The sequence below is a fragment of the Sturnus vulgaris genome, chromosome 20 (assembly GCF_052056855.1).
Source record: "Sturnus vulgaris isolate bStuVul1 chromosome 20, bStuVul1.hap1, whole genome shotgun sequence".
Lineage (NCBI taxonomy): Eukaryota > Metazoa > Chordata > Aves > Passeriformes > Sturnidae > Sturnus > Sturnus vulgaris.
The window spans coordinates 2415060-2429908 of NC_142262.1; the positions used below are offsets into that span (position 1 = coordinate 2415060).

At 53.7% G+C, this 14849-nt stretch overlaps 1 protein-coding gene across 1 annotated transcript; it reads left to right on the plus strand.

Moving 5' to 3' along the window:
* Window positions 1-4: 4 nt before the first annotated feature.
* FAM20A (FAM20A golgi associated secretory pathway pseudokinase) lies at window positions 5-14423 on the plus strand. The gene is made up of 11 exons (XM_014882692.2): window positions 5-318; window positions 4533-4717; window positions 5391-5441; window positions 6012-6090; window positions 7247-7339; window positions 8902-9017; window positions 9696-9876; window positions 10193-10302; window positions 10751-10832; window positions 10906-10965; window positions 13797-14423. The coding sequence occupies exons 1-11, from the start codon at window positions 5-7 to the stop codon at window positions 14059-14061; spliced, it is 1536 nt and encodes a 511-aa protein (XP_014738178.2). The 3' UTR covers window positions 14062-14423.
* The last annotated feature ends 426 nt before the right edge of the window (window positions 14424-14849 follow it).

A 14849-nucleotide genomic window follows, 5' to 3' on the forward strand; every position in this document is an offset into this window, starting at 1 on the left:
GACCATGCCGGGCCCGCGGCGGGACCGCCCGGCCGTGCTGCTGCTGCTCGGGGCTCTGCTGGCCGCCGACCTCTACTTCCACCTGTGGCCGCGGGCTCGGCGGGAGCTGGAGCTGGGCAGGATCTCCCCGGGCTGCCCCTGCCCCGCGCCCCCCGCGCCGCGCCCGCCGCCCTCCCGCGCCCCCCGCGCCGCCCCCGCGCTGCGCCGCCTCTTCGCCCACCCGCTGTACCGCACCGCCCCGCCGGGCCCCGCCGAGCCGCTGCTGGGCGCCCGCGAAGCCCTGCGCTACTACCGGCGGAAGGCGGCTCGATGGAACAGGTGCGTCCCGCGGCGCCGCGCTCCGCACCGCGCATCCCCCGCTCGGGCACATCCCGGGCACCCCCGCACCGCCTGGACGGCCCTGGCTGGGCATCTCCTGCGCGCCTCCCTCCCCCTGGCATCCCTTTCCTGGTTGTTTCCTGGGTGTCTCTTCCTTGAGCAGTCCGTGCACCAGTAGCTGCTGGAGCTCCCTTCCAGGTATCCCCCTGAGCACCTCCTTCCCGGGCACCCCCTTCCAGGTATCCCCCTGAGCACCTCCTTCCCGGGCACCCCCTTCCAAGGTATCTTCTGGGCATCCTTTTCCTGGACATCTCCTGGACACTCCTTTCCCGGACAATCTCTGTGCGGGCAGCTTCTGGGCACCCTTCTACCGGGCACCCTTTGCATGATCCCTCGCTTCCTGGGCATCTCCTGGGCACCCCTTCCTTGAGCACCCACTGCACTGGCATCTCCTGGTAACCCACTTCCCGGGTGCCTTCTGAGCACCCCTGCATGGGCATCCCTTTCCTGGGCGCCCCTTGCATGGGGACGCATTTTTCTGGCATCTCCTGGGCACTCCCTGCATGGTCACCCTCCTCCCTGGCATCGCCTGGGCACCCCTTTTTCGGACTCCCCATGCATTGGGGATCTCTAGAGCACCCCCATTCCCAGGCACTTTCTGTGAGTGCACCCCCACAGCTGCTGCCTGCACCCCAAGCACTTTTCCATTCATGCACAAACTTGGATACAACAGAGCGTGGAACTCCCGGCGTGCTGAGCTCATGGCATCACCACTGTCCCCTCTGTGGAACAGGACACCTGCAAGGGGGTGACAGCATGTCCTGGGGACCAGGGATCCCAGTCCTGGCACTTCCCCATTGCCCACGTTTGGTTTCCAGCGTTGGAGAGCCCCCACTCCTCCCATCACCTGTGTGCTGTTTGCTGAGCTGCATTCCCAAGCTCCTTCTCTCTCCACTTCCACACCTGCTCCTCCTGTGTCAGCGGGACTCACCCAGTGCTGGTTCCTTGTGGGATTTGCTGGAGGAAATGATGGGAAGCAATAATGGAAAGAACAGAGAATGGCTTTCATGGAGCAGCACCAGGGTCTGGAACCACCTCTGTGCTCAGCCAGGGTCACCCCTGAGAGGCTCTTCTCTTGCTCCAGTCAGTCTGGATGTTGAATCCTTTGTCACAGCATTGCAATCCATGGATGGTGGGTTTGAGTATCCCTGGCTGTGCCACAGACCCGCTTTGGGTGCATATTCGGATAGCTGAGCACTGCCTTCTGAACACATCGGGATTTGGGTACCAAGGTGGATGTTTCCCAATCAAAATCCCAGTGGGAATGGGGGATTTGAACCAAAGCAGTTCACAGCTTGATGGCACCATCAGAAGCCCTGAGCACTTGCTGCAGCCTCACTTGCAGGACAGTGAGAGGTCTGCACTCCCCAGTTTTATTCACCACGCTGATAAAATATGGAATTTATGATGAAGCCATGGCTACACTTTGCCTTCTGTTCCAAAGTTTGGCTGTGGTTTGGCCGGGAGGAACACAGTCATTCCATTTGTCCTTGATTGACTTCGCTTTGCACCTCCAGGAAGGAAAGGAAGGCAGAGTATTGATTATTCCTCAGTCTCTCTGAAATAAAATATATGATGCTCATAAGTGGATGAAACCTCCAGAGAGCACAGGCTGAGGTGACAGAACTGCTCCTGCAAAAACCTGCCAGCAACCACCAGTGCTGCAAATTGAATGTATAATCAGGTGGCACTTGCCAGAGCTGGTGGATTTTATAAGATTGTTAATTTTCCTTGGGCACGGAGGAGTTTCTGCCTCACCAGGAGCACTGCAGAGCCCGTGTCCTCTCTGAGGTGGCAGGGCAGGGTCCTCGTGGGACTCAGGAATCCATGGCTTTCTCTCCCACTGCGTGGGTCCAACAAAGCTGCTGCTGCTGTCGAGGACTGAAGAGCAAAACGTCCACGGCAGCTCCACATCCAGGGATCAGGCAGCAGAGGCTCAGGGCTGAGCGTCCATGGGCATCCTCTCCTCAGCACGACAGGATGACAGCACGTTTCTCCATCAGCTGTGGATGTGACTGTTGGCAGAGCAGCTTTGGGAGCAGCAGGACTCTCCTCTTGAGTGGAACAAGCTGCAGTTTAACCCCGTTCCTCCAGCACAGCGTGTCTGCCTTCATTTCTGCAGCCAGATGGACATCAGCTGGACAGGACTCTGCCAGCTGGAGCGGCCCCAGGACACGTCCTGTTGGGATACCCAAGCCAGAGCGTGTCCTCCTCCACGCTGCTCCCTGCAAACTGCCTGCTGCCCATCCCTGTCTGCTCCCAGCTCTTCAAGGACCAGCAGCTTGATTGCAGGATGCAGAACCAGCTGGAGAGACTGATGGGGATGCAGGAAGGAAACAGAAAAAAAAAAAATCCAAAATATCCACACCTCTTCAAAAACCGAAAAAAAAAATCCCTTAAAAACTCCAGAGCTTATTTTTATCCATGAAGGAGCAGTTTCAAAACCCCAAACCCTGGATGCTGGTGGCCTGAGCAGTGTCACCCCACGCTGTGCCTCCCTCCCAGCCCAGCAGAGAGCTGAAAGCCAGGGCAACCCCAGAGCTATTTATAGCCGGCTAGAAATGAACCCTGTTTTTATATCATTATGCCTTTTGCAGAGATCTGGTTTTTTCCAGGGAAATATTTCAGGAATCCTGAAGGAGGCAGGGAGGCAGAGAAAGCTGTATTTTGGGTTGAAGGGCTGGGAAGGGACTGGCTCAGCCTGGGCAGGGACCATGTGGATGCAGGGCTGGGCTCTGCCTCCCCTTGCATAACCATTGCATTTTTTTCCCCCTCAGTAATCCCTTGCTCGCTGCCACCCCGGGGGAACAGCCTGTGTGTATGGCAGGCAGGAGAGCAAATATGGTAAAATATTTGGGCAGCTTCTCTAGGGAAAAAATCCTGAGTCATTCCTGTCCATTGAGCTGGGGTTTTATTGTCCCTGGCTGTGGCAGGGTTAAGGTTGTGCCTTAATAATCCATGGGAAACCTGGTGCAGGGCAGCAGGCTGGGGGTCAAGGCACTTCTGCTGGAGCTGAGGGCATTCCAGGGCCACATCCTTGTGCACAGGGAATTTTCTGCCTCCTTTGCAGGCAGGCTGAGCAAAGAGCTGGTCTGGGAGGGAAATGCTCCTCTGACCATGCACACGTGGACTTCACACTGTGGCTGACCCAGTCCAGTGGAAAGACAAACAAACTGGGAGAGGGAACAGGCTCCTGTGAGCTGCACATCCAACCTGTCTCTCCAGTTCCTAGATGTCTCCCAGGATACCGCTGGAACACTCTGGGAGGGTTCATGCCCTGCTCGCAGCCAGATTGGATGGAGAAGGGTGATGGAAAAATTCCAACCTAACCCCAGCTGCTGGGATGAGCAGGGAAATAGAAAATGCACCACCACCCAGGGGTCCTTTCCTGCCTCCAGTGCCGTTCCTTGGCTGATAAATGCCTCTGTGCATGGCCAGCACTCACTTGCTCAGGCTCTGGATGGGGTCTGGCTCTTCCCCCTCTCCAGCCACTCCATCCCAGCCCCAGTTAATGCCCTCCCTCCTCCTTATCAGCCCCCAGCTCCTGTTTGCTTTCATGGATGGATCCTGGCACTTCCAGTGTAAACTGAACTTTATTTTCCCTTTATCAGGACTGGCTGCTCCATACGTGGGCTGGACGATGTTAATGAGAAACTAAAGCTCTGTCCTCTGCTGGCTGGAATAAGTGACCTTTCAATTCCACAGTCCCAGCCTTGGGGGTCTCGAGGTGAAGGAAAATGCTGATGGAGTGCAGAGATGGTTTTGGGTTATTACTGAACTTGGGAGGCTCCTGCAGCTCCAGCTACCAAAAAAAAGGATGGGACTGAACGTTGATTTTTAGAGATCATGGGCAGGATGCTGCCAGATGACCTCACGGCATCCCTGCTCACTGTGAATTTGGCCACAGAGGCAATTTGTAGCTTTTAGTGATTTTTTTTCCCTTTCCTAGGACCTCCAGCTGCAGGGAAAAACTCTCTCAGAGATGACCAGAGGCTCTGACCATCTCAGCCATTTCCCCCTGCCTCAGTTTCCCTTTATCCACCCCGTGCTCTGCTCTTGGCACCCTCCCCACTGCCCAGCAGACTCCAGGCTGGGAGAAAGGAGGTTTTCAAGGGAGGAGGCTCATCCTCACCCCCAGCACCTCTCCCTTCCAGGAGACACAAGCTGTACCGGGAGGAGCTGAACCTCACCTCCCCTGCGGCACCACTGCCGCTGCGGCCCGAGGCCAGCTGGCTCCAGTTCCAGCTGGGAATCAGCCGGGATGGGCTCTACCCCCGCTCCAGCCCCACCGTCACCCGCCTGCTCCGGGACATGCGGGAACTGCCCACCATCAGCGCCGGTGAGACCTCCCGCGGCAGGGAATGGGATAATGGGAATGGGATAATGGGAATGGGATAATGGGAATGGGATGGGGATGGGAATGGGAATGGGAATGGGAATGGGGAATGGGGAATGGGGAATGGGGAATGGGAATGGGGATGGGAATGGGGATGGGGATGGGAATGGGAATGGGGAATGGGGAATGGGGAATGGGAATGGGAATGGGAATGGGAAATGGGAATAGGGAATGGGGAATGGGGAATGGGAATGGGGATGGGATGGGAATGGGAATGGGAATGGGAATGGGGAATGGGGAATGGGGAATGGGGAATGGGGAATGGGGAATGGGAATGGGGATGGGAATGGGGATGGGGATGGGAATGGGAATGGGGAATGGGGAATGGGGAATGGGAATGGGGAATGGGAATGGGGATGGGATGGGAATTGGAATGGAATGGGGAATGGGGAATGGGAATGGGGATGGGGATGGGGATGGGGATGGGAATGGGATAATGGAATTGGAATAGGAATGGGAATGGGAATGGGGAATGGGATGGGAGGATGGGATAATGGGATAATGAGATGGGTTTGGGGATGCAAGGCTCCGCTCCTCCCTTCCTGCAGCCTGGGAGGGGGGTCAGCAGCAGGAGATGGAGCCTGGTGGGGTCTCACTGCTCCTCCTGCCCTTGCAGACTACAGCCAGGATGAGAAGGCGCTGCTGGGAGCCTGTGACTGCAGCCAGAGTGAGTGTGGCACTTGGAGTCCCCACCTGCCCTCACCTGGGCTGGCCCCAGTCCCCAACTCCTCCATCCTCACCTCAGCCAGGGAAATGCCAAGCCAGGCTCTCCTCCCTCCCATTAACCCCCACCACCCCAGAAGAGACTGGGATCATAGAGCAGGAAATCATTTCAGCTGGAAAAGTCCTCTAAAGTGATGGAGTCCAACCCAAGGGTCATATCCATGCATTTTTTTTAACACCCAGGGGTGATAATTCCAGCACTTCCATGAGCAGCAGTCCCCAAGGGGGTGTAACAGAGGGCTCCTGGGAGAGGGGCTGAAGGGAAATCTTCTCTGTGGCACAAAGAAGAGAAGGAAAATAAATGGAAAGAGAGAGGGGAGCGTAGCTGGGAGAAGTGATGGGATGCACTCATGGGGTTGGAAAGCCAGGCTGTGCTGGGGTGTGTAACTGGGGTGATTCCAGACAGTTATCACCCCCTTTCCCAGGGGTTAACACCCATTTCCCAGAGTTAACACCCATTTCCCAGGGGTTAACATCCCATTTCCCAGAGTTAACACCCCCTTTCCTCCCCAAGTCGTGAAGCCCAGCGGTGTGCACCTGAAGCTGGTCCTCAGGTTCCAGGATTTTGGGAAAGCCATGTTCAAGCCCATGAGGTAAGGCCGGCAGAGCCCCCCTAAGCAGGGGCAGGGAGGGCTGTGCCCTTCCTTGGCACAGACAGCCACCCCAGAGCCACCCCACTGCCACCCCACAGCCGCCCCACTGCCACCCCACTGCCACACCTCCCCTGTCCTGCCCTCAGATACCTGGGCAGCTGAAAAGGTTCCATTATTTTTCATTATTCTTGGCTGCTCACACCACCCCAGGAGCACACGTGGATAAACACCAGCGTGCCCACACTGCTGCTGGTGTTGGAAATTTCTCAGTTCGTGGGTGCCAGGTGGAGAAGGACCTTGGGACACTTGTTCTCCTGGGATCTCTGCCATGAGGGACTGCTCATTGCCTCTTCTCTTGGGACACTTGTTCTCCTGGGATCTCTGCTCATTGCCCCCTCTTCCCCAGCAGACTTTGGGGTTTACTTTGTTTTTCCTTGGATTCTCCAGAGTGTTCCCAAGAAACAGCCATCACACAGGGGATTTAAATTGATTCTGCACTTATTTGCAGCCCCTAGGGACTCCTCACATCTATTCCCTCTCACTTTAACTGTCCATGTGTGAGCAGAGCAGCACAAGGACTGCGACAATATCCTCACCCAAAAAGCAGCCAGCTCCTCTCCCATGGGCTTCCATCAACCTCTGCCCAGTGTCCATCAGGTCCTGGAAGGGAAGGAAAGCATCCATGCCCTGCTGAGCCAGGAGGGCTTTCCTGTGTCCTGCAGCTGCCTGGGAGGCTGAGCACCAAATTCCTGTGCTGCACATACTGGGGCACTGTGTGACAGCCAGAAAATTGAATTAAATGGAGTCCCCACCTCAGGGATAGGAGAGCATCAGACCTGAACTCTCCTCTGCCTGCAGGGGGATGTGACAAACACCCACCTGGAACTTTGTCCTAAGTGGGTTCTAAACTCCTGCTCAAGCAGATTTAAAGCCCCAGTGAGCTCTTGTGCCTCCCTCAGGCACCTGGCAGCAGCAGGGTGCAGGTGCTGCTCCCTGGCACGGCGATGGCTTCAGCCTGGCACGGAGCCCTGTGGGTCTGACCTTGTCCCTGCCGTGGCCACCACTCCAGGGCTGTCCCTGGTGCACTGTCCTTGTGCCAGCACTCGGTGTCAGGCTGCCCAGCAGCCTGGTTAGGCTCACCCCCTGTTTCTCCCAGGCAGAAACGCGAGGAGGAGACTCCCGAGGATTTTTTCTACTTCGTGGATTTCCAGCGGCACAACGCGGAGATCGCTGCTTTCCACCTGGACAGGTAGGGCCTGGCCCAGCCCCTGCCTGCTCCTCTGCCCACGAGAGCTTTGGGAAAAGCCAGCAGAGCCCTGCAGAGCTCAGAGAAGGGATTGCTCTGCAGCAGCCTCAGGAGCTGAGGGGTCATCCAGGGAAGGAGTGGCCCTGGATCTCAGCTGGCACCCCAGAGTCAGCTCTGCCTTGGCCACTGCATGGGAACAGGTGAAGTCCAGGTTGGAACAGGTCAAATTCTCACCTGGCTGTCACACATTGTCCCTGCCCTGCATCCCAGTACTGGAATGGTCTGGCCAGGGAGGTGGTGGAGTCACCATCCCTGGATGTGTTTAAAAAAAGCCTGGATGTGGCACTCGGTGCCATGGGTTAGTTGAGGTGCCAGGAAACAGGCTGGACTCGATGATCTTGAAGGTCTCTTCCAACCTTGTGATTCTTGTGTGATTCTTGTGATTCCAGTGCAGAGCTGAGCTCTGGGCACGGCCTGGGTGCCCTCCTGGTGAGGGAGGCACACACTCAATCAGCAATCAAGGTGTGCTTTGGGTTGATAAACTGCAGCAATGCAGTTTTAAGCCCTCAGATAATGAGCAATTAACCTGGCACCTTTTCCCAGCAGGGTGTGTGTTTAATAAAATCAAAAATACCCTTCTCAGATGATGAGGGCAGCAGCCTTCCTCTCCTCCGTGGGATGAACACTGAACACCAGGGGAAGGTCAGGGTGGGTGGGGGTCTCCAGTTTCCATAGGGTAAGCAGGACTAAATTAAGTCCTGTAGCTCAGACTCTGAGAAAGAGAACAAAGGGAGCTGAATTCCCTTCCCAGTTCTGCCCCAACATCCTCACAGTGGCTCTGCTTGACTCAGCCACCACCACCTCACCCCTGCAGCTCCACCACCACAAAAATGAGGCCAGACTGCTTTTGTGAAGTGCTTTGTGGTTTTTAGAGCTGAAAGATGCTGGATAAAAGCAAATATTTTTTTCTCTCTAAACATTGCTCAATAAGTAACAGGCTAAATCCTGTTCTGTGCCCAATTCCCAGGAGCAGAGGGCATTACCCAAGGAGCCAAGCAGAGCATTAGCCAGTTCACCCCGTGTTACTGACTCAGCAACCAGCAGCAGCTTCCCACTGACTGCCAGGAATGCTTTCCTGCCCCAGGCCCTGAGGTTTTTAAGAGTATTTTTGAGGAATTAGCTGGGCATGAGTGCCTCTGGAGGAGGGGGGACCAGCATCAGCATCTTTGCTCCGTGTCCAAGCAGCATTGCAGAAGGGCCTGAAGGGCTGATTTGGCTCTTGGAGGACCCTGATTGTGTGCACAGGGATGGGAGAAACCAAGGCAGTGCTATAGGGAAAGAGACAGGAATGCTGGAGAACATCCAGCTTGTTCCAGGCAGCAGCTATTAAAACACCAAAATTCAAATGGAGCCACACTTTGGCCCAGAGTGGCTTTTTGCTGGAAAGAGTCTGGGTGCAGTGAGCCAAAGGCTCCTGGTTCACTGATGGAAGGGGCCAGGACAGCACCTGCCACCTCACTGGGCAGAAATATCCCCTGGCAGCACTCCCTGTCCCCTGTGTGCAGGATCCTGGATTTCAGGAGGGTGCCACCCACCGTGGGGAGGTTGATCAATGTCACCAAGGAGATCCTGGAGGTCACCAAGAACGAGGTCCTGCAGAGTGTTTTCTTCGTGTCACCAGGTGGGTGAGGGCTTGGCTTGGGATCAGCCAAATTATGGTGACAAATATCTTAAAATTCCCCTCAGACCGAGGGTTCACCCGAACCTGCAGTGCTCCATGGTGGGAGGAAGGGCAGGGGCTGCAGGACTTGAGCTGTGGTGCAGAAAGGAAATTCTTGGGTTAAACGTGCACAAAGGCAAGGTTACAGCAGGGGTTCCCTCTCCCAACCTCCAGCTGGAATCATCTACCAAAATTAACTCAAAATTATCCCCAAAAATGGACAAAATTCACCAAAAATTCACCTCAACGTTCACTCAAATTCACTTCAACAGATCTACTCATTTGGCCTTTTTTCTTTAACCTTCCCCTTAGCACAAGATCCAAATGTGTGATTTGGCAGATTGACATCCATGCCATGGATGCTTTGGGTTTTTCTTTGTTTTTCCTTGGATTCCCCATGGATTTCCATGGAACAGCCATCACACAGGGGTTTGAAATTGCTCTGCACTCATCTGCAGCCCCTTGGGACTCCTCCCATCAGTTCCCCTCACTTTATAATCCCTGCCACAAGAAATAATCATTGTTCCATGATGGCAAAGGGCTCAGCCCAGGCCACTTTGAATCCTCCTGGAGATCACATCCCCTTTTCTCCTTTTTTTTTTTTTTTTGTTTTTTTGTTTTTTTTTGCTCTCCTCCCAGCCAGCAACGTCTGCTTCTTCGCCAAGTGCCCGTACATGTGCAAGACGGAGTACGCCGTGTGTGGGAGCCCTCACCTCCTGGAGGGTTCCCTCTCTGCCTTCCTGCCCTCCCTCAACCTGGCCCCGCGGCTCTCCATCCCCAACCCCTGGATCCGCTCCTACTCCTTCGATGGCAAAGAGGAGTGAGTGGGGAAACGGGGGGAAATGGGGGAAAATGGGGGGAAATGGGGCTGCCCCCCGTGTCTGCACTGCAGGGTACAGACACACGGACAGACCTGCAGGGACAACAGGCAGAGTCCATAATTAGTGTAATCATTAGTGTAATAACCCTTAAAGCCTGGGCATTGGTTGGCTGTGTTTGAATTCCAGTCTGCTGCAGGCACAAGGGGAGATTTATTTCCTCCTGCTCTGCATCTTCACGTGGAAGATGGGTTTTGGGGAGATTTTGGGACATGGCAGAAGCAGCTGAGGGCGCCTTCCCTTCTCCATCTCCTGCAGGTGGGAAGTGAATCCACACTACTGCAACACAGTGAGGGAGATCTACCCCTACAGCAACAGCAACCGGCTGCTCAACATCGTGGACATGGCCATATTCGACTTCCTAATAGGTAATGATGGAGAGGAAAGGACATTCCCCTTCCTTCCTGGAATCCTGGAATCCTTCCTGGAATCCTGGAATCCTTCCTAGAATCTTATCTTTCCTTTCCTTTCGTTTCCTTTCCTTTCCTTTCCTTTCCTTTCCTTTCCTTTCCTTTCCTTTCCTTTCCTTTCCTTTCCTTTCCTTTCCTTTCCTTTCCTTTCCTTTCCTTTCCTTTCCTTTCCTTTCCTTTCCTTTCCTTTCCTTTCCTTTCCTTTCCCTTCATTTCAGAGCTGCTGTCTCCCCACAGCCCCTCCAGTGTGGGGGCACAGGGCTCACCCCAGGCTCACCCCAGCAAGGGGAAAGCAGCACCTTGGGCACTTCCAGCATGGCAACAAACATTCCATGCAGACCTGAAAGAAAGCTTGGGGTAATTTAGGGAATTCCCTGCGAGGGAAACTCTGTCTGCCCTTTTGCAGGGAACATGGACCGGCACCACTACGAGATGTTCACCAAGTTTGGGGACGATGGCTTCCTGCTGCACCTGGACAATGCCAGAGGGTGAGGGATGGGGAGGAGAAGGGGAGGGGGCCAGGAGGAGAGGGCAGGATCTGAACTCTGCTTCACCCCCCAGGTTTGGGAGGCATTCCCACGATGAAATCTCCATCCTGGCTCCTCTCTCCCAGTGCTGCATGTAAGTTCCAGCTCCCCTTCCTTCCCAGGAATGTCGGTGTTCCCTCTGTCCCTGGGGAGCTCACCCAGGTCTGGCTCCAGCCTTTGGGACCCTGCTAATCGCAGCCAAGGGGTGGGATGGATGCTGGAGAGTGGGAATCACAAATGGAAAAGCCTTAGATAGACCAGCAGACAGTGTCCAATGGATCAAAACCTTCCAGAAAGTTCTGACAGCCTTTCCCAGCCCATCAACGTGAGGTGCCCTCAGAAATCTCCATCCAAAATCCTGGTGGAACTTTGATGCACTTAATCAAGTTTCCTCTTCTCATAGCAGGAAGAAGAAGTTCATGAATGTACCCCTATGTTCCCCCTACGTTCATTAATTCACATAAATCAGCACCTGAAAGTTAAATTTAAGAGGCAGAAGCAGCTGCTCTTTCCTAGGGTTTCTCTTCAGGAGATGTGGAGCCTTTTTCCTTGCTCTGCCTGCTCCTTCTCCCCCTCGGGGTGGTAACTGCACTCTCCCCACACACCTTTAATTTCAAGAGCTGTTATTTGCACTCAGAGAGTCTTTTCATTCCTAATTGCAGTCTCACAGGGAATCCTCCTCTTGAAATTTTGTGCAGTTTGAAATTAACTCTGCCTCTTAATTTGACCTGCATACTGTAATATCCACAGGTCACATCATTCCTTTTCTTCCAGATCCACCTCTCAGAAAGTCCTCTTAATTTAATTATTGTAAAAAGCAGTGGGGAGAGGACCTGAACACTTTGTCATAAGCAAACTAGGGCCAGAAAGAGCATAAAAACAACTCCTGCTGCCTGAGGGAGACACACAAACCCACATTTCCCACAAGAGCCGATCCATTTGGAGTGGGAGAGCATCTAAAACCACTTAGAAAGGAAGGGAAGAGGTTTTACTTGAGTAAGCACAAATTTCAGCCTGCCCTGGCCAACAACCTGGGCTCAGCCCAGCAGGTCACCTCCTTGCTCTGCCACCAGGCTGAGCCATGTGAGCAGGAAAGCTCCTGCAGCCACAGGGATGCTGAGAGCAGGCTGCTTCCTTCCCTGTTTAACACATCCACCTCCTCCCCAGCCGAGTTCTGCTCCAAGGCTGGCTCCCAGCAGACCTGGGTCTGCTTTTAGCTGCCTTTCACAGCCCACCCTGCATCCTGCAGGGCTCTTCTCCCAGATGAGTGGCACAAACAGAGCCATGCCATGAGATGGTCCTGAAAGCACCAAAAACCTCCTGGAGGCACAGCCAGGCCTGAAAGCAGCCCCAGCCAGGCTGCTGAAGTCCCTGGGAGGCTCAGGGTGAAATGTTGAGCAGTTCAGCACAGCCATGGGGGTCACAGCCCCTGTGGGGCAGGAGCAGTGGCAGCGTTTCCATCCCAGCCTCTCTATGCTCTGCCTGTTTGTTGTGGAACTGTTCCAGCTCGATCAGCTGCTCCCCACGGGTCACACCAGCCCTCTCTCCACCTCCAAGCACTGTTGGGACCAGAGCAAACACAGCTGGTGTTTACCCACAGCAGCTCCTGGGCCAGCCCTGCCTCGAAGGACAGCACAGATGCTCATTCACATCTGCTCTGGGCACAGCTTTCCCTGGCAGCAGCAGCTCACAGCTCACAGCTGGGGTTTGAAGCTTCCTTGTCAGCCCCTACACTTGATCAATCGATTATTTTATGTTTGTCAGGAATGTTAATGCAGGAAGGTGACGCCTGCCCCTGTGGCAGCAGCATCCTCCTTCCCTCACGCTACAGGCACACTGCCCAAGCACACCTCGCTGCACTCCTTGATTTAGAGTTTTTGATTGGATATTAGCAAAAATGTTTCCTGGAAAGGGTTGAAAAACATTGGCAGAGGGAAATCATGGAGTCACCATCCCTGGAATTCTTCAAGGAATGTGCAGATGTGGCACTTGGGTCATGGTTTGATGGTGCTGGGACAGCACTTGGACTTGATGATCCTGAAGGTGTTTTCCAAGCTTAGTGATTGTCCTCAGCACCTGAAACAGCCACAAGCCTTTCCCAAACAGCACGTGGCCTGTTGGAGCTGCAGAGACCCAGATCAACATTCCCAATGGATGTCCTGGGTAAAAAACAGCCTACAAATACAAATTCTTGAGCTGCCTAAAATGGATCTGACTACGCCTTTTTCCACCTGAAAATTCTGTCTTGGCTAAATCCAAATGGTTCCCTAAACATGGACCACTTTGTTTCCAAGATTTTAAGGGCAATAACTACAGCCACTGATTCATTTCAGTATTATACATGCTGAAGTCAACACATTTCTGCTGAGGATTAAACAAGTGATTTCAGAATACTTTATTTCATGCCCAGAAGAATTCCAAGACTGCAGCTTTTCATCCCATTTTCTGTCAAAGCAAATCACATTTGAATCTCAGTACTCCTTAAGGTGAAAAGTCACAGTTACATCAGTTCCAGGAAATATTCCCTATTTTTGCTCAGAGTTTTGGCAGAAGATATTTTCTCATTCATGACTTTTCATTTACCTCCCCCTCTGCTCCCATCTCATAAATGTCATCCTTGGGGAGATGGCACCACCCTGCAGGAACCTGGGGAACTGGGTCATCTCTGACTCACTCACTACTGAGAGCTTCACTTGTTTTTCTCTCTGCTGACAGAAACTTACAGTACAAATACTCTGGAAGAACAAAGGAAGAAGTAGGGGTTTCTGGAAAAAAAAATCATTACTCTCCAAAATTAAAGTTAAAATTAAAGAACTTTTATTCCAAAGTTCTTTAAATTTCTTCACCCATCTCTGCCCTCCTGCTGTCAAGGTGCTCTTGCTGGGAGGCATGAAGTTGTTGATTTCTTTTTTTTTTTTTTTTCAGAATAAAGAGATCGACCTTGCTGCGACTGCAGCTCTTGGCAGAGCCCGAGTACCTGCTCAGTGATGTGATGAGGGAATCCCTCCTGCAGGACCCGCTGGCCCCTGTGCTCACCGAGCCACACCTCCTGGCCCTGGACAGGCGGCTCCAGCTCATCCTGGCTGCTGTGGGCAAGTGCATCGACACCTTTGGAGAAGCCATGGTGGTGGCCAACGACAGCAGAGAGCCCCAGAGCCCTGCCGAGCACAGAGCCAAGCTGGCCACCTAAACAGAGCTCAGAGCCAGGGACAGCCCTGCAGGGCAAGGGGCAGCTGCTGCTCATTGCCACCTCCAAACACCTGCAGAAATCAGAATGGAAATGTCAGAAGATCAAGAATCACGCTGGGCTCCTCTGCTGGTGTTTAACCAGAGCTCCTGTGCTCAGCCTGGTGTGACTGCAGATCTCTACACCCCAAACACAGCTCTGGGGTGGAAAAGCTGTGATCTCCAGCCCTGGAGCTGGCTGTGCCCTCGGGAGGGTGAGGGAACACCTGACCTTGGTTTGCTCAACCTCCACAGGGCTTGGTCTTGCTAGAGAAGGACAAGAACTCGACCCGAGGACGAGGTTGAATAAAGAGATGCCAAGAGTGTTTTCCTCTTAGTAAGCCTTTGTTCTGTGGTCAGGAGTGGATATTTGAGAAAAGAGCAGTGCTGCTTCACAAGGGCAGCACCTGCCACTGGCACAAGGCAGGACACTGGGCCAGCTTGGTGAGACCAGAGGACACCTACACGTGCTCAGTGTCAGGGCTGTGCCACCCCAGCCCACACCGACCTGTGCACATCACACAAAGCCTCACAGGGCAGGAAAAACACTGCTCTTACCTGCCTGAAAAGCCACTTTGGATATAAAACACAGGCAGGTCAGTGTTGCCTTAGACTCCAAGGAAAAAACCCAAATTAAAAAAAAAACACCCTGAAAATCAAACCACGCTGAGACATAAATACAATAAATATAGGGCTGTATTTACAATTCAAGAACCCACCCATTTCTGGGGAAAACATTTTGCCAGAGTGAGG

Coding starts and splice junctions, on each gene's coding strand:
- FAM20A (XM_014882692.2), top strand. CDS start 5: ATGCCGGGCCCGCGGCGGGACCGCCCGGCCGTGCTGCTGCTGCTCGGG. Junction 7,340..8,901: donor GCTGCTTTCCACCTGGACAG/GTAGGGCCTGGC, acceptor CCCTGTGTGCAG/GATCCTGGATTTCAGGAGGG. Junction 10,303..10,750: donor CATATTCGACTTCCTAATAG/GTAATGATGGAG, acceptor GCCCTTTTGCAG/GGAACATGGACCGGCACCAC.